Source organism: Tachysurus vachellii, chromosome 7, assembly GCF_030014155.1.
Source record: "Tachysurus vachellii isolate PV-2020 chromosome 7, HZAU_Pvac_v1, whole genome shotgun sequence".
Taxonomy (NCBI): domain Eukaryota; kingdom Metazoa; phylum Chordata; class Actinopteri; order Siluriformes; family Bagridae; genus Tachysurus; species Tachysurus vachellii.
Genome location: NC_083466.1, coordinates 5,380,600 through 5,405,851, shown reverse-complemented (window position 1 = coordinate 5,405,851; position 25,252 = coordinate 5,380,600). Strand labels below are relative to the sequence as shown.

General features: G+C 38.0%; 2 non-coding genes, 1 pseudogene and 1 gene segment (V, D, J or C); 1 reads left to right on the top strand and 3 right to left on the bottom strand.

Annotated features, from left to right (window-relative positions):
- Positions 1–16,485: 16,485 nt before the first annotated feature.
- LOC132847897 (T cell receptor alpha variable 12-3-like) lies at positions 16,486–17,031 on the bottom strand (annotated as a pseudogene).
- Positions 17,032–19,882: 2,851 nt separating this feature from the next.
- Positions 19,883–20,421, bottom strand: LOC132847896 (T cell receptor alpha variable 26-2-like). The segment is given in 2 exon segments: positions 19,883–20,217; positions 20,382–20,421. Coding segments are annotated over 2 exon segments (375 nt in total).
- A 3,504-nt stretch (positions 20,422–23,925) lies between these two features.
- On the top strand, positions 23,926–23,998 carry trnak-uuu (transfer RNA lysine (anticodon UUU)). The gene has a single exon. It is a non-coding gene; the product is annotated as a tRNA-Lys (tRNA).
- A 292-nt stretch (positions 23,999–24,290) lies between these two features.
- Positions 24,291–24,362, bottom strand: trnaw-cca (transfer RNA tryptophan (anticodon CCA)). The gene has a single exon. It is a non-coding gene; the product is annotated as a tRNA-Trp (tRNA).
- Positions 24,363–25,252: the final 890 nt, after the last annotated feature.

The window sequence follows — 25,252 nt, the reverse complement described above, 5'->3', positions numbered from 1 at the left end:
TACATTAAAAAACTATTAACCGACTGGCTCATTAATAAATTAGAAGACCATGATGTCAGTTGTCAGGGATCAGCGTGGACTTTAGGACACGTGCTAATGTTTTTGTTATTGTCACGTGTCTGCCCCGCCTTCGTCTGCTCCTCCCTGTTTCCACACCTGTTTCCCGTCGTGTGATTGACTGTGTGTGTATATATGTGAGCCGCGTTGCCGATGGCAGCGCGGATTCATTAGTGTAATTTACGTTAGTTCCCCGTGTCGTGTGGATGTATGTTTGTTTCCCTTATGTATTAAACCCCTTTCATTTGAAGCTATCCTGCCTACAGGTCTGTCTCCTTCCCACCGTATCCGGGGGCCTGACAGAATGAATCCGCCTTTAGACCCAGCAGACCCAGCAGGATAGCTTCTAGCTCGGACCGGCCTTTTTTTTCTTTTTTTTTCCCCTGGGGAAGGACGCCGCTCCGTTTCCTGTGAATCCCGAGGAGGACGTCGCTTCCCTTCCCCCCTGGACTGTTCCGTCAGTCCTTCCAGCCCTAATTCCAGTGACATCGCTCCGCATTTCTCCGGTGAGGGACGCCGCTCCGTTTCCGGTAAATCCTGAGGAGGACGTCGCCTCACCACGTTCGCGGAGAATGTCGCCATCCTGGTTATCCCCCCCCCCCCCCCCCCCCGCGCCCTTTTTTTTTGGTGCCCTGCGGCATCGCCCCGCATGTTTCCGGTGAAGGACGCCGCTCCGTTTCCGGTAAAAAATCCCGAGGAGGACGTCGCTTCACTTTTTCCGTGGGGGGTGCTGCAGGTCCGAGGCGGAGGATCCTTCCCGCCCTCCCGCCCTTTTTCTCAGTTCACCGAGGCGGGGGTTTGGCCGCGGTGCGTCGGGGATGCTGCTCGGCCCTACAGCTCGGCGGTGGATGTCACTTGGTTCCCCGTGTCGTGTGGATGTATGTTTGTTTCCCTTATGTATTAAACCCCTTTCATTTGAAGCTATCCTGCCTACGGGTCTGTCTCCTTCCCACCGTATCCGGGGGCCTGACATCAGTAGAGTAACATGATTGCACCAGTTACATATGCTAAACAATATAGCAGAGCTTGGCATAATCTTATCTTTCATAGTTATCTTTAAATGTATGTTACTTCATTTGTAGCAGACATTAAAAATTCAGGATGATTGTTATATCAATTCTAGTTTTAGTCTAGGAGGCAGTTTTTTTATGCTGGCTACTTGTGTAACAATTTAAAAATATTTTTATAGATCCATAATGTTCAAAAGGAAGACCAGAACATGGCCCATTGATGATGCAACATCATATATTCTGTCATCGAGGGACAAGCCATGGCTTATGGAAAAATTAATTGTTGCCATCAAAGGTACAGGGATGTCAGGCTCTTTAAGGGGCAACATATTACAGCAGCACAAAAGGTTCTGCTGTAATTGTGGTAAACCACTAGATATGCAGCTGCATTGTTTTTAGAGCCAGCAGAACAAAACATTGTTTTGACATAATGTGGTAATGCCATATTTAATTTACGAGCTGTTGGTCATGCTGTATGTGAAAGCTTAAGATGCCCCAATGATTCTTCTAATTAAATCTATATTGAATTACATGTCCTTATAGGAAGGGGAGTTTTTACTACCCGGCCGATCGAACAAGGTGCTTTTGTTTTCGAGTACAGGGGTGAACTCATTTCATTGGAGAAAGGCCAGTCAAGACACTACTCTAAGACTCAGAGTACATTTCTTTATGAATTTGAATGGAAAAACCAAAAATGGTGGTAAGCAATATGCTTGTTTTTTTAGAGATTAAAGCACCTTTGATTAAGATATCAAAAAATCGTGTTGACTAGCTGATGAATAAATGAAAACAGTAACTTTTAATCGTATATGGATCGTTTTAAACATATTTCAACATATTTTACTGGTTAAAAAATCAATTATTACCAGATAAAAGAAACTCAGTTTTGAATGATGTATACACTTCAATTATGCAATAACATTTTAATGAGAGTTTTTTTTTTTTATTATTCCACTTTTATTTAGTATTGATACATTTAAAAAAGATGGATCTCCTGGAAGACTAGTAAATGGCAACCATAAATCCCCAAATTGTGTAAAGGAAAAAAGTCATTGTAAGTGACAGGGCACATTTGTGTCTATTCGCTGTGAGGCATATAGAAGCAGGAACTGAACTTGATTAAAACTATGGAGATTCTAAATGGCCGTGACATCGACACAGAGAAGCGTCTCCGGAGTACTAGACACTTCCGGACTGCAGTTCCCACAATGCCCGCACCAGGGCTAATTACGCAGCCAGCTGTATCCAATTTCCCACGCTACTTAAGCGCACTTGAACTTGACCCCGGTGCGAAGTCTCGATTTGCTTATGCAGTCAGTCTGAGCGTTTCCTTATTTGTTTTCTTTCTGGTTTCCTGACTCTGTTCCTGTCTTTTTGATTGTTTGCTGCCTGTCCTGACCTTTTTGCCTGTTTCCCGATTACGATTTTGCCTGTGCTACGTTGTTGTTGTTGTTGTTGTTGTTTGCCTGCCCTGACCGTGCCTGTTTTATCTACGATTAATAAAAACTGCAAATGGATCACCAGCTTTATTAGACCGTGGCACATAAAAGTGAGTTGGTTATCAGTCAAGGTGAATAATTTTATTGATGGGAATTATTCTGACAAACACACTTTCAGTCCAGCCATGATGTCTATAGTCATACTTACACACATACTTACATTTCTAGTTTTGTCCTGGTGGGGTGCGCCTGAACAGATTTGTAGAAAGAATCTACTCCAAATTTTGTGTTTCTAACTGTTGCAGAAAAAAATTTGTGGAGATTTACCTTAAACAGCTATTTTTAATAGTTGGTCAAGAATGGGCTAACTTTCTTTTTCTTACTATCTACGTAAACAAACTGCTGAAAAAAGAAGCTGGGCACCAGAAGAATGCTCTGCAGTAGAAAGGCATTTGAGAAGGTATTTAGTGATGAAGTACCAGGTAAGAAAGACTGTCAGCAGTGCATTGCTTCAGAACCTGAAGCCCTTGGAAGCAGAGACTGGAAAGCGGTAAAATATTTCATTAAAAACCGTATTGCTTCCCACAGGAGAAAATGACAATGAAGGATTGTAAGTTTTGTCTAAACTTACAATCTATACAAGAACACTATTTTGCATTAGTGTTCTTGTAGATTTCTCATTGTTGTTCTGGAAGCTGTATGATTTTTTTTTTTTCTTCAATGGGTGCACACAATGTTCTGGACCTGAATTTATGTGATCCTTACATTTATTATTTGGTCAGGTCCTGTGATCAGGAGCACACCAGTGAAAGCTCATAAGTTTTGTCAAAGCACACTCTGATAGTGGTGTTTTTCTATTATTTTGTATTAGTATAGTTTTCACAGGGTTGATCTGAATTTTTTTTTTTTTGTACTGAAACTGCGTGCACACTACGTTCTAATTTATGTGGAACTGCCCTTTTTCAAATATAAATACATGCTTCTTGAGAGACTCTTAACTTTTTGTTAGAGACTATTTTAGGGAATGTTTGATGTAAAATATTACTTTTGGTTAGCCTGGCAAAGCCTGATTTTAACGCGGTTTGGGGTTTGAGAAGTTTGATTTGGAAATTCACCATGAATTTTGACCAGGGTCATTATCATACCGTTCATACCAGAGATGGGGGACTCGAGTCATATGACTTGACTCGAGTCAGACTTAAGTCTCAAATTTGAGACTTGCTTGACAAATATTAAAAAAAAGACTCAACTTGACTTTGACTTGACATTCATGACTTGAGACTTACTTTTTTTTTTTTAAATCTGTTTTTGAACGCATGCAAGAGCGTAATAAAACTACGTGATGCAGCAGGCAAGCAGAGCAGTGGCGGAGCCAGAGGGTTGTCCCTGACATCTGATTGGCCACACCAGGTGCCACCACGAATTTTTATTTGATAGCATTGGAAGTTTGATGCTGATCGACATCTCATTTCACCTATCAAAAGAAGTCTTCGTTTGAAGTTTGGTCGTGGTGCCGCTTAACATTTCAAATCCATCAATCAATGACAAGAAAGAATTGAGAGGTAGAGAAGTATTCTAAAACAGACTAATACTAAAACATGAAATTTCGGTAAGTTTTGAGATTAAACATCAGGATTTAGTTTTCCAGAAAAATATTTCTAAAGTTACGCCGCTATATAAATTGACGTTAGACGCTATTAACAGATTAATCAGACAAGAGAGTTCGGTTCGTTCCACATTTTAGCCATAATATACATAATATTCCTAAAATTGCCTTGGCCACCCCCTGGCCACCCCATGTATAAAACTCTAGTTCCACCACTGAAGCAGAGGGAGAGCGCGCACTAACTAATAAACCTCAACAGTTGTGACGAAACATGGAAGGCGCTACAATAATTAACCAAAAATAATCACGTTCAGGTACCGGGATTTGTGATGGACAGGACTCCCAAAACTGCAGGGAGTCCTGTCCATCACAAAATCCCGATTCATAACGTTATGAAATCTGTTACATATATGATGAATGTATTTCTTCCATGAAAACAGCAACATAGAAAAAACCCAAAATGAACAGCTTCTACAATTAACCAGCTGACCTGAATTACTTTTTTTTATTTGTGGTTGTATGTGTTTCACCTGAACTCTGTGGCATCATACTGTATATGTATTCTTGCTGTTTTCTGCAATGTAATTTTCTTTGATTTATTTTAACTTAATTCCATTGTGCCACTGGCCCTATACAAACTCATCTCGAAATGGGCCAATTATAGTCTTTACAGCTCAATCTGGGTCGGGGAAACATGTTTTATAGTTTTTCCCATTGGATTAGTTAAAGTCATTTCAGTCATTCCATCCAGGATTCCTCTTGTCCTTAGATCACCTATATGAGTTCATTAACGTTATTTGCTGAAACGAATAAAGCAATATTTTTCCAAAAGACTTTTTCAAGTATGGTGTTTAAGTTTGCAATAAAACTTTTTTTTTTATTTGGTTTTATCCATGAAGACTCCCGTTTTCTGACAATCATGGCATAAAGATTAGTTTGCCATCTCTAAAAACACACGTGAAGAGTACAGGTATGTTTTTAAAGACAAAACTATCACAGATTAAACAATGTCAGGAATGTTATAAGAGCAGAACTGCATGGACCAGGAGAGTTGTTCAGTTACTGGACATTGTGGTTAGTTTCATGTAAAACATTATGTGGGAAAGGGACAGCACATAGGACACTTAGTAGATTGGTTTGTCGTTCTTATAACTCCATGGGACAAACTGTCTGTGGCATGTGGATGGTTACAGTACATTAATGCCATTTGGTTTTGCTATATCAGGATGCATTGACGGTTTTTCGAGACACGTCCTGTGGCTAATTTGTGGACCAACACACACATACATAACTATAAACACACATACACACACACACATTTACACACACACATTTAAACACACACACCCATTTATACACACACACACATATATCTGGAGCATCAGCTGATTGCCAGTTTGGATCCTGCCCAGTGTACAGGAGGTGGCTAAATGAGTAGTCCTGGACAATAAGTGGTAAAATTCTGTGTTACAGCACACATTAAGGTTTTATGTTTACATTCCTACCAAACCTTATTGTACCTACACAGGCTATAATAATTGCACTGACAATTCCTTTTGATTAGTACATATACATAAAGGAAAGTCATGTTCTCTGAAAATGTTAATATTTATAATATATTTGATATTACTGTAATATTTTTACATTCTTTGTGCTTTATACTACACTAGATGCTAGACAGATCAGGCAAGCACATTGTATTTGTGTACAGTATATAATAGAATTAGATTGACTGATATTATGATATGTCATCTTAATTTATATTTCCTAGAAATCTATATTTGGGGAAAAAAATAGATAGATAAAGTGATATGGAGGTTGGACAAATACCTGTTACCTATTATCTGTCAACACTGAAATTGTGTAACAATGGACTGGGCTACATCCCAAATTGCATGCAAGCATACATCATACTAATGACCAGTACTGTTGTATTTGCTACAGCAGCATGCAACCGGGCTGTATAGTAGGCTTAGAGTAATTAAACTATTATATCTTTCACTATTCATCACCTGGTGCATAAAAACTGCACGGTGAGTAATGAGGTATGAAGGCACTGAAATTCCCATCATGCACTGCACAATGTGAGACCTGTTGCATTGGACTGGATGGATGTGCACACGGAAAATTTCTGTCTGTATGTACTGCCTGCTGCTTAATGTACTTAGATTTCGTACCTCCTACATCCTCCCCCTTACATGCCAGGAAATTAATTCGTTATGGCAATAAATAGCACAGAAGTGTGAATATGTGTGATGGGCTGGCGTCTTAATCAGAGCAGCCAGTTTTATTTTGATAGGCTCTGTTGCCACCTTGAAACTAACCAGAGTAAAGCGGTAACTAACAATGAATAAATATATAAATGAAAGAATAAATTATAGTTTGTTTTGAATATCTACTGACTGACCACAGCAGAGTTTTCAGGAGAATTCAGCATCGGATAATGGAAAGGACATGATTGCTTGGACAGTCCTGGTCCAGCAGCAAGCTTGGCTTTGTTGGAAGGTGTGAGTCCCTTTAGCTTGACCAGAAGCTCTGGTTTAGCCCATTTGATGTTCGGGTTGTAAAAGTGCTGTATGAAGCTGACTTGCTCCATTGAGTCTCTTTAGGTTGACCAGAAGCTCTGGGTTAGCCTAATTGAAGTTCGGGTTGTAAAAGCGCTGTATGAAGCTGACTTGCTCCAATGAGATCATATAGTCCGGGCACACTTTTCTGAAAACTGATGAAATTTGTCTGCTTGTTGGTTGTGACAGATCAGTATTCCTTCCCCAGTATCATCCCAGCAGATTGAACAAATTTGAGGATCAGTCACCAAATGCCACAAGTTGATGGGAAAGTTTCTGCGGTTGATCCAGACTTCCATCCCAGCTAAATGATCTGTAACCAACAGATAGAAGCTCAGTGTTATTGAACTATAGATTTTTATCCATCTAGACAATTGCTAACTGGATTGTGACAGTTGATATCTAGAGCTAACTAGTTAGCAGGGCGGCTATCTATAAATATAATATTAGGGGGCACGGTGGCTTAGTGGTTAGCACGCTCGCCTCACACCTCTAAGGTTGGGGGTTCGATTCCCGCCTCCGCCTTGTGTGTGTGGAGTTTGCATGTTCTCCCCGTGCCTCGGGGGTTTCCTCCGGGTACTCCGGTTTCCTCCCCCTGTCCAAAGACATGCATGGTAGGTTGACTGGCATCTCTGGAAAATTGTCCCTAGTGTGTGATTGCGTGAGTGAATGAGAGTGTGTGTGTGTGCCCTGCGATGGGTTGGCACTCCGTCCAGGGTGTATCCTGCCTTGATGCCCGATGACGCCTGAGATACACTGTAGGCACAGGCTCCCCGTGACCCGAGGTAGTTCAGATAAGCGGTAGAAAATGAGTGAGAAAATGAGTGAGAGTGAGTGAAATATAATATTAATTAAGAACTCAAAAAATATCCATCAACAACACACTATCAACAGCTCTCCTGAGTTTTCTGGCCTCCTGAGTGGAAAATAAATTAAAAAACAAAAGAAACACAGTGGGATTATATCTGCAGGACTCTCAAGTTTTGAAGACAGGCAAGAGTGACATATTTTATATTAAATATTTAAACATTCTCTAACAGCAGTCAAAATGTCATGGTTTGTGTCAAACAAGTGAATTTGTTGTAACATTAAAACAGGAGATCATGATTTTCTCTGTGCTCAAAGTGATGCTCACAGCTCCAGTGGTTTCTCTGTGCGAGGATGATTGTGAACAATTCCAGGATATGTTTTTGCTATGACACTTGATAGCCCTGAATATATGCATAAGCCCTGAATATATGAATAATTAGCAGCAGAATCCAGTCTTGGTCCAGTGCTCACTGTCTTGTTGATGCAAAGATAGTGATTAATCTGTGCTCATAGACAGATGACTAAAGAATGAGTGTAAACATGTAAATAGCTCCATCTTGTGAGAAAAGCATGGCTCTGTTCCAGTCATGTGTAGTGCATTTTGTACAGTGTGGTTGGGTTTCCTGTATTGAAACTTTAAACTATCAATATGAATATATTTCTTTTTATAGACTAGGTCAAAACTGAAATACTTATGAAACACTACAATTTGAATACAAAACTAAAAGGATCAGAGTGTCTATTTTCCTTTGAGCCATTAACCATCACTGTGGAGTGTAACATGACAAAGAAATTAAATGCTGAACATGGACACAACAAAACAGGCAGAAATTCCATTTCATGTTAGTGATTAATGACTCTGATTAATGACATTAACTGGTGACCCAAAAGAGAACCAAAAGAGGTGGACTATCAGTTTAAAAGCAGCACACTGGTCACTTGGTTCACTGTTAGCATGTTAGTCTGTTGTTTGTTTGTTGCTTGTTCTCCCTTCCACACTTATACTAGCTCCTTGGTTTGAGAACAGGTAAGACTGTGTGTGCACCTGTATTCCACCTAGGAATGTATTCCTTTTAGGAATTTTTTAATGTACATTAAAGTAGATTTAATCCCTCATGAGTAAACCAGAGACAACAGTTACATGGAAGAAACCTTTGAGATGTCATGAGGAAGAAAGATTAAGAGGAGCTGGACTCAAAATCATTACAGTATCCAGGTGTATAACAAAGCATATCAAGCTCATCTTTAATAAATACATCAAATACAAGAATCTGAGCTGTGGAATGTAAAGATCTGCCAGTGGTGATCCAGATGTTCTGATACCTTCTGTCAGATATCAGAAGTGTGAGGGTGAAACCCACAAAATGGGTGGCTTTATAAATGTATGATTTCTTGTAAAGATCGTCATTAAAGGTAAGAGAGCCCATGATGTTTCCAGTGGTTTTTACAATCTGCTGTAGGTTCTTGTGCTCTGAGACTCAGTGCAGTTTCACATATTAAACAGTGGTACAGCTGTTCAGGTTGCTATCAATGATCTCAGTTATCAGACCAGCAGAGGAGCACAGGCTGATCACTGAGGATCACTAGTGATAGATTTGTCTCTAACTGAATGAGCTGTCTCAAATAAACCAACAAAAATATAAACTCTTTATAAGTCACAAGACAGACAGAATTTCCAAATATGGCATGTAATAACTGCTTTCAATATAACAAAACTGTGTTAGTTTTTGTACTAGTTTAACTAGTTAGTTTTGTAAGAAATGAACACATCTGGGGAATATATTGGAGTCCCAGTACATCTTTATTCCTCCTCATTTGTTTAAAGAGAGACCCTGATGATACAAAAACTGTGTGTTAGTTTTTGTACAGTGCAGCTGGATTTCCTGTCACTGTGGGCGCCAGAGCACAGTAGTATAGAGCAGAGTCTGATACAGCAGCAGAGGAGATGATCAGATCCACTTGTTTATCTTCACCTTCATGAAGTTTAGCAGTCATTCTTTGGGGAGGGTTGAGACTTAGTTCTCCACGTTGAGAAATATAAAGAAGGAACTCAGGTTTAGATTTTGGATATTGTCTGTACCACTGCAGGTAGATGTTTGTTGTACCACTGGTTATTTTGTATCTGCAGGACAGAGTAACATCATCACCTTCATCTACAACTTTATGAGTGTTAAGTGGCTCTACTGAATTTGCCAAGGAGTCACCTGTCATAGAGAAGAGAACATACTTTTGTTAAACTTATTCTTCTACAGTCATATTCTTCTACAACACAGACTAAATAATCACCAATTCAAAACATAATACTTTTGAAATAACAAAAATTGAAAACTCACCTGGTAAAAGCCACAGACACATGAATATAACAGTGAACATGATGACTGGTTTTAGCTGAATGAAAATATTCTGAGGTCTTTATGAAGACTAATATGTTAAGATTATAAAGGTTCATGAAGCTCCACCCCACAGCATCACATGACAGTGTCACCAGTGTGTGGCTTTACATTCAGGAGTGAGGTGGACTGGAAGACTCTAACAACACAAGGTTAGAGGTAGTTACATATGAAAAATACAACATTAGTACAACTGCACTCGAGGTGTCACCAGAAGAAAATCTATAATTTGATGTGTGTTTATTCTTCTGACAGTTTAAAGTGTTCAGTTGTTTTATCTGAACTGGTTTATCTGTAATGATCTTATCTACTGAGATTAACCATGACAGGAGTTAAGATCATATTTGTGCAGTATGTATGATACATGAACAGGTAGAGTCTAGATCACAGAGGGATTATTGTCAAAAGAATGTAATGGTGTTCAGTTGTGGCTCAACTGGTTAAGGCTCTGGGTTGTTAATTGGAGGATTGGGGTTCAAGCCCCAACACTACCAAGCTGTTTTTGTTGGGCCTTTGAGAAAGGTCTTTAACCATTTCTGCTCCAGGTTTGCTGTATCATGACTGACCATAGATTTTATTCTCTCTCTGTAATACTGTAAACCTTCACACCTCTGAGATTCTGTCCAGCTATAACCTTGTCATTTCTCATGAGCAGGCCCTAAACAGTCCATATCTACATACACACTTCACTGGAATTGCTGGGAAATATATTTAATGTCCTTTAAACCTCTGGAGTCGATAAACGCGGATACGCGTTTTGTGGCATAATCTCCTGATAAGGCCAAAAAGAACTTAAATTACACTTTCAGATTTGATTGTACAGATAAGAGCAATACATCAATCGAATCTGTAAAGGGTCTACTTTTATTTGTATACACACATAATAACAACAAAACACTGCTTTTGTAGAATAAAGAAAATAACCAGAGTGCGTTTTCTGCCATCTCGGTCTTGGTCACCACTCTTCACAGACACATAAATAAAACAACCCGAATCTCAGCGAATACTTGCCTCAAATACAAGATAAATATATGCATAGAAAGCTTGAAATGTCTACTTTTAAATGAACAAATTCAAGTCAAGTGTGCTGGATCAAGTGCTATTCTATAAGCTGTAATTAATAAAGAGAGGTCTTCTGATAACTAGTGTTGAACATTATCATCTTAAATTATTTACATGCATTTTGTTATTGATCTTTGTGTTACATTTTTTATTACATAAGGGGAAAAACAACATAACAGCATGGAGGTTAAGAGAAATAATTCTCTTTGATTAAAGATGAACATTTATATTTAAAAGATTTATTCTCAGATTATTCAATCGCTAAACATTACCAACAGATTGCCAAAACAAATATACATCAAAGTTTGAGAATTAAGTAAGAAAACTGTATTTGAATGAAAATGGTAAACAGCTCCCCCTGCTGAGAAAAAAATATCAAGCTTGACTTTTTGTACAGTCTGTTAGAGTTTTGTGTCATTGTGGGCTGCATGGCACAGTAGTACAGTGCAGAGTCTGATACTGCAGCAGGAAAGATCTCCAGATCTACTTTGTTCTGCTTCTTACGAAGTTTGATGGATAGTCGTGGGTCAAGTTGTTCAGCTTTATTGACACTATCTGTGGATTTAAGAATCTGCAGCAGAAACTCTGGTTCTGATTGAGGTTTTTGTCGATACCAGTAGAGATAGTAAGCTGATTGATCATATGTGCAGGTCAGTGTGATGTTGCTGCCTTCACTTGAAGATATGATATTTTGGTCTGGTGTAATGCTGCTGTCAACAGCACCTGCTGTAAAGATATTGTAAGATCATAAACATTTCTTTCATTGCTTAAGGACCTGTTTAGGTAACAGTACAAATCTCCAGCATCCACCTAAAGGTTATGTATAATATAAATGACTTACCAATATTTTTGACAACTATCAATACAAAGAAGAATAACATGATTGTTCTGTGTGTCTCTTGCAGTAGATATAAATGTCAGTATCTCTGTGAAACTGTCTAAACTGTATCTCACCACATCTAGCTCCACCTACTGAGGTGTAGTCATGTCAATTCTGACATTAGTCCTGACATTGTGCAGCGACCTCTAGTGGTAGAAAATTACAATTTCAGGTAAAGCGATTCACAGGAGCTATTATCCCCCCTACTGTTACTTATAAAAGCAATTGTAATAATTGAGAAATTAGCAATTTTGTTGGTCACAAGGTGCAGCCAGATGGAATGTAATTCTAAAAAGTGCAGGAAACTCTTTACTGAGATGAGAGGGATTCGAGACAAAGCACTGGCGTTGCTGATATTTCCTTCCTTAGATATTTTGGCATGGTTCCTGTTGTCCATATGAGGCAGCACCATAAGTAGTGTAATGGGCTATTTTAAAGGGAAGTTTACCATATATGGTCATTTGTGGGCAGTTCTTCGTGTAAATTAGCATGAGCAGATCAAATGAAAACATCAGGGATTCATTAGATTCCATTGTGTACAGTTGTGGCTATAAACATGTTTCATAAAGTCACCATTAACATCATACTATTGTCTGACTTTTGTTAAACCCTCAGACTTTATTCATTGCTGGCTATAAGAGCTGAATTAGTGCTACTGTTTGGTGGATATTTCAAATCTGCGTAACTCTTTCATGGCAAGCAAAGAAAAATCGCCAAAAATACAAATGCATTTTACCCAAACTTTATCTTAAACATATTAGATGTGTAGTGTGTCTATGACATTAGTAAAACTACAATGTGTTATATAATCACATCCAAACCACTTTACCTTCTAAACATCATAAAAAAGTGCTTAGTGCCCTGCAGCTGCAACCTAACAAATGCTGGCAGATAAAAATGTGTTGATGAAATCCTGAATGTCACAGTTCTAGTGGGAACAGAATAGAGTTAACTCAAACGTCAGAGACATCCGTAATCTCACAGTCATGTTTTAGAATAGATTCAGTAACAGAAACATTGACATTTAGCAATCAAATGTACACACAGTTAAAGTGACAACAAACTTTCTACTGAACTTTCTACTCTCTAGAGGAGTTTCTTTATTTATCCATTTCATCTTCTGTACAATCTGTACAATTGTATCTGTACAATCAAACTCACATCTGTTCTGATAGGTCTGTAAAAGGACATTGCTCTAGTTCACATCCTACAAAGTAACATGCAGCTGTACATACTGTACATGCATAACACACACAAGACTGTATGACTAAATGAATGTACCATTTAATTAATCAGTACATTATAAATGACTATTGATTACAGGGTATCATGTACAAAACTGTCAGGAAAAGTACAATAAACTTACTTTCATGTCCTGTGCACCTGTAACACATTGTGGAGTGTTTGTTGTTTGCTTCTTTATTCATTTATACCACAAAATTACCACAATTATCGCTTGTGTATGTGGTTAACTGATAACAGGTTAGTAAAGGGAGGATCTTTGATGTGGTTTTATAAGTTTTTGTAAAGCCTTTCTGTGACTCTGTATCACTGTGTTCCAACTCTTAGAGCACAATGATAGAGAGCAGAATCTGAGAGCTTTAGACCTCTGATAGTAAGTTCAGTAGAGTCTCTGCTTGTTTTTGACTCTAATCGATGATCATCAGGAGTGCTCCCATAAGCACTATATGACCTTGCACCTTTATACAGTAAAAACTGTGGTGCGCTGTTAGGATATTGTTTGTACCAATAAAGCCAAACATATTCACTGCTTGACTCATATGAACATTTCAGAGTAACAGTGTCTGTTTCTTTCCCCACAATGTTGGCATCTTCATCCTTTGGTCCAATTTTATCAGCAAAACTGCCTGCAGTGAAAAATAATATAAAGAAATAAATCTGCAAAGAATTTTTCAAAAGCAAATATTTACCTGGTAAATTAGGAAATTACTATATGCTTTAAAAACAAACATAAATATTATATAATACAATGAATGACCTGTAACTAGAGTGAGAATCAGTGGTGTGTATCTCACTATGTACAGTAAGTTGTATAGTTGAGCCATTTCTGAACACAGCTCTGTGATGATTCTGTATAATAGTGCTGTATGTGCTGAACTTTACACGTCTCTAGAAGACCACACCCAGGAAGTGACTTTTTTATTTATTTTAAAACATTTAAGAGACGATTCTGTCTTTGCTTCACACTTACCCTTTTTTCTTTTCCATACTTTTGCCAGAGTCTCATGACAAGTTCATACCTAATAATCTGTAGTCTTGTTGTTTGTAACAGTGTTCAGTGTTAAAAGTGAATTCAATTTACCTTTCTCACACTGAACATTTGTGCACAAGAGCAGAAAACAAATGATGCACTAATAAATAAGTCAGTTCTAGTCACTTGTGTATAAATACCAGGAATTGGTCTGTAGTGGTTATACCATCTGTAGAGATAATGCTATGTGGAGAGAAGGTTTCCTGTGTAAAACTGTAACACAAACATATTAAAGTACACATATCATATAAAATGAAGCAACAACACTTTAACTCACACACATTGCAGTGGTAAATTACAGAGACTTGCAATCCATCTTAACAGAAGTGACAAAGCATGTGAGGTCTAATTCTTATCTCCTGCAAAGCCTAAAACTCTTTCCTTAGTTCTGTACTCATTGCTGATCTGAGTGAATGGTCTTAGATACTTTATATAGTTCAGTGTTATATATGTGGAGTCACGGCTTGTCTTTAGTGAACTTCTAATTTAATTACAAATTGCTCCGATCTACATCTGGAACCAATATTCGATTAAATCCAATCTAGTTTCTACAGTAACCAAATGTTTCTCTTAAAACTAGTTAATTTGACCTAGTCAGGTTGTTTATATCTGTTTTTCTGACTCCATCAAACTAGAATAGAAATTATAAATGAAATAAATAAAGTGTAGCATTAATGTTCTAACTGTAATAGTAGAAGATGCACAGAATAGAGCATTTACTGAGTTTCTGATCGTCATTGTTTACTGGGTCCAGTAATAACCAGTCACAGTAACTTGTATTCTGCCTTTTCATAACATCACAAATTCAATATATATTTTTGAAATAAAATAAATAAATAAATAAATTCACCTACTGTAGTGAAAGCCACAGACACATCAATATAACAGTGAACATGATAACTGGTTTTTGCTGAATAAAAATATTCGGAGGTCTTTATGAAGACTAATAGGTTAAAGTCATAAAGGTTTATGTCACCAGTGTGTGGCTTTACGTTCAGGAGTGAGATGAACTGGAAGACTCTAACAACACAAGGTTAGAGATAATTACATATGAAACATGCAAAATTAGTACAACTGCACTCAGGGTTATTATAATAAAAGAAAATAGATGAAAATAGATCTTGTGTTCATCAAGGAGAAAAACCTTAAGACACAAATAAATGTTTACCCCAAATATAGTCCTACAATACAGACAAAAAGAGGTTTGAGCTGTCAAAAAGAATAACTAAATTTTGATATATTTGTAAAATATTATTTTTCACTCTGTAATACTGTAATATGTTCTCTGTCTGCTTTTACCTCTTCAAGTCAGGGGTGGAGGACCTGCTGTTGTTCACTGCAACAAACTGTATTAAATTTCACAGAGTAACCAGCTTGGGATTCAGGGAACTGGTATCTTTTATGGGACCAGGAATGACAGACACACAAAAAGGTTCTCACAAAAGAGTGTTGGTATATTGTAAACTTCTGCTATGAGGATTGAGCTGAGCCTTTAATCTTTATTGTACTGGTTATCAGGAATATGGAATAGTGTCATCAGTGTATAAAGATTTCTTTATTATAAAAATTATACAGCAAACACTACAGAAAACACTTCATGCAGAAGAATGGTAGATATTTTATAAGACCTTTAACATTGTAAACATTGCTGGACATCTTAACAGGTGATACAACTTATTTTACACAAAGGTTGTATGACATCAATTACAGGTTGTTATTACTGAATATAAATTAAGATGTCTAACTGATTAAATGGTGTTTTGTTTATATTGTTTAGTTACTGAGCCTGACTGTCTGAGTAAAGTGTCTGGTAGAAGTAGGGAGGCAACATCCACAAGGTTGTTGGCATTATACTTGTATATTTTCTGGTAAGGATCCTCACTGGTGATCAGATAGACCCTGGTGAAGTTTCCAGTGGTTTTCATTATCTTCCATAGAATCTTCTGCTCTGACACAGTGCAGTTTCATATTAAACAGCAGTATCGTTATACATGATGCTCTCAATATTTCCCTGAATGTAGTGATGAGGCTGGGAGAGAGTGTTCCCAAGAAAAGCTCTAAATCTATGATCTTTTCCTATTAGGGGTTGCCACAACGAATCATCTGTTTCTACCTAACTTTATCCTCAGCATCCTCTACTCTCACACCAATTAACTTCATGTCCTCTTTCAACACACCCATATATATGTAAAGGTAAATGTAAATATAGTATCTCCTCTTTGGCCTTCCTCTTGACCTCTTACCTGGCAGCTCCATCTCCGACATCCTTCTACCAGTATAATATAACTCTATAATATGTTAACTCTAAATTGTAAGCAAGACAGAATTATTCTAAAACAACATGTAAGTTACTTAAAATTATTTTTAGAACTGCTTTTATTAAAACAAAACTGTGTTAGTTTTTGTACAGTGCAGCTGGATTTCCTGTCACTGTGGGCTGCAGAGCACAGTAGTATAGAGCAGAGTCTGATACAGCAGCAGAGGAGATGATCAGATCCACTTGTTTAGCTTTATCATCAACTTTAGCAGACATTCTTGGGGGAGTGTTGGATTTTGGATATCCACTTTGATAAATATAAAGAAGGATCTCAGGTTTAGATTTTGGATATTGTCTGTACCAGTACAGGTAGATATTTGCTGTGACCTGCTGGTTTTATATCTACAGGACAGAGTAACATCATCACCTTCATCTAAATCTTTATGAGTGAAAAGTGTCTCTATTGAATCTGCCATGGAGTCACCTGTCATAGAGAAGAGAACATAATGTTTTTACACCTTACACAATCAAATCAGAATTACATAAAACACCCATAATCTGATGCTTCTTAACACCACAACAACTAATTAATCAGTAATTCAACAATTAATATTTCTGTATGAACAAAAACAGTGTTAACTCACCTAGTGAAAACCACAGACACATGAATATAACAGTGAACATGATGAATGATTTTAGCTGAATGAAAATATTCCTTCTTTACTTGATGTTAACATCATTAATGATCATGAAGCTCCACCCACAGCATCACATGACAGTGTTACTAATGTTACTGATTCTTACTGAAACATCCTGATTTTACATTCAGTTTCAAATGAGAAACCTGTATATATCTAATTTGTATAAAACTAATAATTTAAGTATTATATATTGTAGTATTTTTTATGAGCATTTTTTGGATAATCCTGTTATAAATAGGAGAGCTTGAGGTTATTTCACTGATTGTCTATTTTATTTGTTATTTGACTCATTTGGTTTTAATGTTTTTGCTTAATGAAGCCACTCATAATCAAAGAAAGTTAAATCTCTGTACACCCAATATTGTACTTAAACTAACTGACGTTGCCATCTTGTGGAAAAAGGAGAATGACTATACAACAGGGTATTACATACATATCTCAGCAATTTGTTCTGATAGCTTCTACTAGATGGCATAAGAGCAGAGGTGGGAGTAAGTCACACATGTGCAAGTCACAAGCAAGTCTCAAGTCTTAACCTTCAAGTCTCAAGCAAGTCCGAGTCAATTTTTGTGAGTGTCAAGTCAAGTCAAGTCACTGCTTTATGTCAAGCAAGTCACTGGCAAGTCATACAGATGTTTGATTTAACTAAATGTATATATTAAACAAAGTTAAATCTACAGTATTTATGGTATTTACAGTATTTAAAACTCTGAGCTTTATTTACAACAAAAATGATTATATGCATTTATTTTTAAAAGGTGTCCACATACAGGTGAGTTGTAAATACAATAAAAATCAAAACTACAAAGCCTAAGGTGTAAATGTAACTGAAATAAGGCACCATAAAAGCATAAAAAGTTTCAATATGCCTCAAACATGGCAGAAGACCATGGAAAAGTATATATAAAGAAGTACAATGGTTTCTATGTAACCAAATGGCATTTTTTGAACAGGCATTCCCTTTTAATGGGACATGAACACATACATAAATTAGATCCTTCCTTTTTAACAACAGAATAACAACAACAATCAATCACGTCAATCAAAAAATGTAAATTATTGAATCACACAAACCTTGAAGTGAATTAACTATTGGAGAGAGAGAGAAAGAGATGATTGGAGTGAGTGTAATGAACACAAGTGAGTGTTTTGATGAACACACATGTAGATATTTTGAGGAATGTTTGTAACCTAACCATTCATGAGCCCTATTCACTTCCATAGTATTCTTATTTCCCACTATGGAAGTGAATGGGGCTCATGAATGGTTTGGTTACAAACATTCCTTAAAATATCTTCCTCTGTTTTCATCAAAACAAAGAAATTTATACAGGTTTGTAACATCATGAGGGTGAGAAAATTATGACAGAATTTTCATTTTTGGGTGAACTATCCCTTTAAATTGAATGTGTGTGCGTATGCATGCGAGGCAAGAATATGGCTGTGCTTGTAACTCTGAGTTTTTTATTTTTATATTTAGGTTTATATGTATGTATGTATGTATGTATGTATGTATGTATACTCAAAGCCTAACACTGAAGACCAATTATAAGTGCTATTGCAAAACAGCTGACATTTCCACATAAACAGTGACCAACCATTTACACTACATTGCACTTGCAAAAAACTTAATTTGATAGAACTTTGTCACTCAATTGTGAGCGATATGGTTGCATTATCACACCACCATGGCTGAATACACGTTCAGCAGGTGCACTTGATGCAGGGATGGTTGTAACTCTTACTGCTACCTTGAACAAAGAGGGGAGGGTGTGCTTGTTCACAGCCCAAAACTGCAGGGAGTCCTGTCCATCACATAATCCTGGTACCCGAACTTAATTATTTTTGGTTAATTATTGTAGCGTCTTCCATGTTTCGTCACGACTGTTAAGGTTTATTAGTTAGTGTGCGCTCTCCCTCTGCTTCAGTGGCGGAACTAGAGTTTTATACATGGGGTGGCCAAGGCAACTTTAGGTATATTATGTATATTATGGCTAAACTGGGGAACGAACCGATCTCTCTTGTCTGATTAATCTGTTAATAGCGTCTAACTTCAATTTATATAGCGACGTAACTTTCAAAATATTTTTATGGAAAACTAAATCCTGATGTTTAATCTCAAAACTTACAGAAATTTGATGTTTTAGTATTAGTCTGTTTTAGTATACTTCTCTACCTCTCAACTCTTTATTGTCATTGACTGATGGATTTGAAATGTTGAGCGGCGAGATGTCAATCAGCATCAAACATCCAATGCTATCAAATAAAAATTCGGGGTGGCACCTGGTGTGGCCAATCAGATGTCAGGGACACCCCTCTGGCTCCGCCACTGCTCTGCTTGCATGTTGGTAAAATGCTGGTTCTTTCCCTTAGTTTTTTAAGAAGGTGAGGTAGAAACTGTAGTCATGGACACACCTAGTGGTGAAATATACTATACATTTATCTCAAATTGAAGCAGAGATCCTCGCTTTGCATGTGATTCACCTATACAGGTGATAGCGTACATGAATTCCAAGGTCACCTATAAATTGGAACTTGTATTATATATACACATACATTACAATACATACAGAGATTTATTTGGGGAAAAATTGCCAAGCATTTCTCACATTCCTTCCTCATTCCCAGTGCTCCTAATTAAAATTATAGATCTCTGACCAGGATAAAGTGGTTACTAAAACAAAAATTAATTAGCTGCCTCTTAATAATCTAACACTTGTCAGTATATATTTGTGATTTTTATTTAATAAATTGCAAGAGAGACAGGATTACTCAAAAATGGCATGCAATTTCAAAATTCAGTAGAACTGCTTTCAATATAACAAAACTGTGTTTTAGTTTTTGTACAGTGCAGCTGGATTTCCTGTCACTGTGGGCTGCAGAGCACAGTAGTATAGAGCAGAGTCTGATACAGCAGCAGAGGAGATGATCAGATCCACTTGTTTATCATCAACTTTAACAGACATTCTTGGCTGAGTGTTGGAAAGTAGAGTTCCACTTGGAAGAATATTAAGAATGAACTCAGGTTTAGATTTTGGATATTGTCTGTACCACTGAAGGTTGTTGTTTGTACCACTGCTGAATTTGTATCTGCAGGACAGAGTAACATCACCTTCATCTACAACTTTCTGAGTGAAAAGTGGCTCTATTGAATCTGCCATGGAGTCACCTGTCATAGAGAAGAGAACATAATGTTTTTAACCTTTAAATAATCAACAGGAGATACTTGTCAGACCCACACTCTGCATTTTCACACTGCATCACCACACAGACTAATATTTAATATAGTCTAGTTAATATTTCTGCAATAACAAAAAGTCAATGTTAACTCACCTAGTGAAAGCCACAGATACATGAATATAACAGTGAACATGATGACTGGTCTTAGCTCAGTGAAAATAGTCCAGATCTTTCTGTAATCTAATATGTTAACACCATAAAGCTTTAAAGAGCTCCACCCCACAGCATCACATGACAGTGTCACCAATGTTGTTGTCAGATTGTTGATTCTTACTGAAACATCCTGGCTTTACATTCAGATTTCCAGAGAAGTTTCCAGTTTTCAGTGTTTCTGACACAGCAGGTGCTTTTGTTTGTCAGAGAAATGACATTAGATGAGTATTTATTCTTATGACAGTTTAGTCTGAAGTGGACAGTTGTGTTGTTTAATCAGAATGGTATCTCTGAAATGAGCTTAGGCACTAACAGTAACCAGGGCAGGGGTTAGGATATTATATCAGCAGTATGTATGATAGAAGAACAAGTATACTCTATGTCACAAAAGTTTTAGTGTGAAAAGTAGAATCCATCATCTCAGAATGTGAGCAGGTTGTGTGGTGCTCTAGTACTTGACCCACTATAAGATAAGTGACTGCGCCATCTTGTGTTCACTGAAGAGAAAAACCTTAACACACTAATAAATAAAACCCTGCAAACAGGTCATACAGCCACACATGTATGCTCTGGATTAATCATTTTATATTAGACCTTATAATTAAATTGTATTTACAACTCCAGGTAGTTTGTGGTGTCTTTATAACACTCATGTATTTCTCTCTCTAAAGGAAACAGATGTTAAAATCGCTTGTAAAACTCAGCAATTAAACTGTTTACATGCACTGTGCATTCCTCCATAACATAACACAGATCATTTCTTGAATCCTGCACACAAATTATTGTAAATAAATGTCCATCTTGGTGAGTATTTACACAAAGTATTTAAAAATTACATGAAGTTATATTTAAAACTCCATTATGCTTTGTGTAAGATATTGTGCAACAAAATTATACAATTGTAAATACAAATGCACTGACTGAGCACACATTTAGGTGACAATAAAAAACTGTCTAGAAGGAATATGCAGTGTCTATGGCAGCAGTGGGATTTGAACCAACACCTCCAAAGAGACTGAAGCCTAAATCTAGCAGCTTAGACCACTCGGCCATGCTACCCAAGGAATCGGAATCCTTTATGCTGTCCCAAATGTGTTGATGGAAGAAAGACATGATCTTGATTAGGGATGAGCGAGTACAGCATTATCTGTATCTGTATCTACATCTGTTAACCATATGAATTATCTGTACTCGGAGTGGGTGGGGCCTAACCCGGAAGTAGGCTTGGGTTGTCTTGAAATGAGCGGGGCTTTAACCGGTATGTTATTTTAAGCATGCAATTGATATGGGTTAATCAGAAATTGTTATATTTATTGCTGATTAGAAAAATATTTACAGGAGAGCATCAGGATTGAGCTTCAGATCAATGGTTTTGATCACGATAGCAAACAAACTATATTACAGAACAAGTTTTGCAACAATGAAAACAAAACAATGCAGTGCAATTATGAAGTAAAATGTAATGAACAACATAACTTTCTTTTTTAACTTTTAATTTTTTTATGATCAGTGTGATTTTTTTTATTTTTTTTGGGTTCTTTTTTATTTTTTTTATTTCCACACCAGGTGTGTGTGTGTGTGTGTGTGTGTGTGTGTGTGTAGCTTAATAATTAATTTGTAATATTTATAACAATAGCTTACTACCTTTATGTTTTTATGAAATACAGCAAAAACATGTCAGACACTCAGTGTCTGGTTACTGGTTAGAGACAGCTGAAGGTTTAAAAAAGAAAAAAATCTCCGACAGGCAGAGACGCAATGCGAGTCGCATTCTACCAAGCAAGCACCACGTCTGAACGAACCCACGTTTACCAGAACTCTTCTGGTTAGTAAGTACGTATTATTAACGTTACAACCCGAAGTAAAAAGCTGAAAAAACCCTAAACGTTAACGGAAAAGACCCGCGAACCCGAGTGACTGAGGGAGAGACAGAGAGCTGTTCTGTGTGTGACTGTGAGTGAGCAGAGCGAGACACAGCAACATCTGTATGTGTGTAGGGGAGGGGCGCTGTGACTAGCCTATCACAGAACGCTGACACAATCAGCTACCCAATGATGATTTTCATTCAATCCGAGCACAGATTTTGACTCATATTACTCGTATAATACTCGTACTCGGCAGAAGTGCTTTATCCGTACTGGATACTCATTTCAGCCGAGTATCCGGCTCATCTCTAGCATTTAACTTGCACTGGGGCAGGCGCAGTCTAGTCCCAAATGCTGGCCTTGAGAAATTCCCCAGTGGATTTCAGTGTTTTAGCCACAGTTTGTGTGCCACCCAGCCTGCTTGCCTTTGGCTGGTCTCTGCTTCAACCAAACCTCATATTGAAAATCATCTGATTTACAAAAAAAAATTAATTGTGCTTTTTTGTGTTAAAATAGGAAACAGACTGAACTCTTGAAGCCAGCTGATCGTCTTCAATAAAATGCACTGTATCTCTGCCTGTCAATCGGAAAACTGTGATCGCTCACACTTCTCTGACAAAAGCAGCAAACTGATCCTAATTAGTATAATGGAACAGGTTTGACAAAAGCAGCACTGCCATGCCCCAAGACTCAATCAGAGAGCAAGATGCCACACAGTTTGATTTGATCCCTAAACCTGGCACCCTATTTGCGGCATGTAACTTGCACTCGATTGGGAGGTTGCTTTGTAGTTCCAACTGTAACATAGCCAAGAATTATCTGACAAAAGCAGCAAATTGATCCTAGTTAATATAATGGAACAGGTTTGACTAAAGCAGCACTGCCAAGCCCCAAGACTCAATCAGAGAGCAAGATGCCACACAGTTTGATTTGATCACTGAACCTGGCACCCTATTTTCGGCAGTTAACTTGCACTGGGGCAGGCGCAGTCTAGTCCCAAATGCTGGCCTTGAGAAATTCCCCAGTGGATTTCAGTGTTTTAGCCACAGTTTATGTGCCACCCAACCTGCTTGCTTTTGACTGGTCTCTGCTTCAACCAAACCTCATAGAGAAAATCATCTGGTTTACAAAAAAAAAAAAAGAATAGTGCTGTTTTTGTGTAAAAATAGGAAACAGACAGAACGCTTGAAGCCAGCTGATCATCTTCAATAAAATGAAATGCTGGCTTGAGAAATTCCCCAGTGGATTTCAGTGTTTTAGCCACAGTTTGTGTGCCACCCAGCCTGCTTGCCTTTGGCTGGTCTCTGCTTCAACCAAACCTCATATTGAAAATCATCTGATTTACAAAAAAAATTAATTGTGCTGTTTTTGTGTTAAAATATGAAAGGTTGGGGAATTTCTAAAGGCCAGCATTTGGGACTAGACTGTGCCTGCCCCATTTCAAGTTAAATGGCAAAAATAGGATGCCAGGTTCAGTGATCAAATCAAACTGTGTGGCATCTTGCTCTCTGATTGAGTCTTGGGGCTTGGCAGTGCTGCTTTAGTCAAACCTGACACATCTGAACGCACAGTTTCACAGTCCTGACCTGTTTGGAACTAAACGGCAGAAGCTGATCAGAGCCCGGATAGCTCAGTCGGTAGAGCCTCAGACTTTTAATCTGAGGGTCCAGGGTTCAAGTCCCTGTTCGGGTGTTTGTACATGTGGGTGGCTGAAAAGTGAAAAGCATGCTTTAGGTTGCTGCTGGTGTCTGAATGCTTCAATGATCCAGAGGGGAGAAAATGCTTGGCTTGCTGCTGCTTTATTGTACAAATCATGTGCTCGGAGCAGATAAGATAAACCGAGATCAGTGTGTTTTCCATCTTAATTGCTGCTACCTGTGCAACAAAAGCATGACCATCGCAGAAATCCGATGGCATGTAAGTCATCGCATTTGACTGTGCATAAAAAGCCCTGGCACACTAATGTGTATGAAAGAGAAAGGCATGACCCCGACGTGATTTGAACACGCAACCTTCTGATCTGGAGTCAGACGCGCTACCGTTGCGCCACGAGGTCCCGAAACCAAGACAAAACTGCAGCATAACGCAAACATAGACTCACACATACTTCTCCATCGACGAGGACAAAAAAATATGCGGTTGAAAGTCAGAGACAAGCAGTGGGCCGTGACCGCTGCGACTAGTTTAGTAGTAGTTTTTGTGTTAAAATAGGAAACAGACAGAACGCTTGAAGTCAGCTGATCATCTTCAATAAAATGAAATTTTGAAATTCTTGAAATGCTGGCCTTGAGAAATTCCCCAGTGGATTTCAGTGTTTTAGCCACAGTTTGTGTGCCACCCAGCCTGCTTGCCTTTGGCTGGTCTCTGCTTCAACCAAACCTCATATTGAAAATCATCTGATTTACAAAAAAGAATTAATTGTGCTGTTTTTGTGTTAAAATAGGAAACAGACTGAACTCTTGAAGCCAGCTGATCGTCTTCAATAAAATGCACCGTATCTCTGCCTGTCAATCGGAAAACTGTGATCGCTCACACTTCTCTGACAAAAGCAGCAAACTGATCCTAATTAGTATAATGGAACAGGTTTGACAAAAGCAGCACTGCCATGCCCCAAGACTCAATCAGAGAGCAAGATGCCACACAGTTTGATTTGATCCCTAAACCTGGCACCCTATTTGCGGCATGTAACTTGCACTCGATTGGGAGGTTGCTTTGTAGTTCCAACTGTAACATAGCCAAGAATTATCTGACAAAAGCAGCAAATTGATCCTAGTTAATATAATGGAACAGGTTTGACTAAAGCAGCACTGCCAAGCCCCAAGACTCAATCAGAGAGCAAGATGCCACAGTTTGATTTGATCACTGAACCTGGCACCCTATTTTCAGCATTTAACTTGCACTGGGGCAGGCGCAGTCCAGTCCCAGTTGCCGGCAGCCTTCAACTTT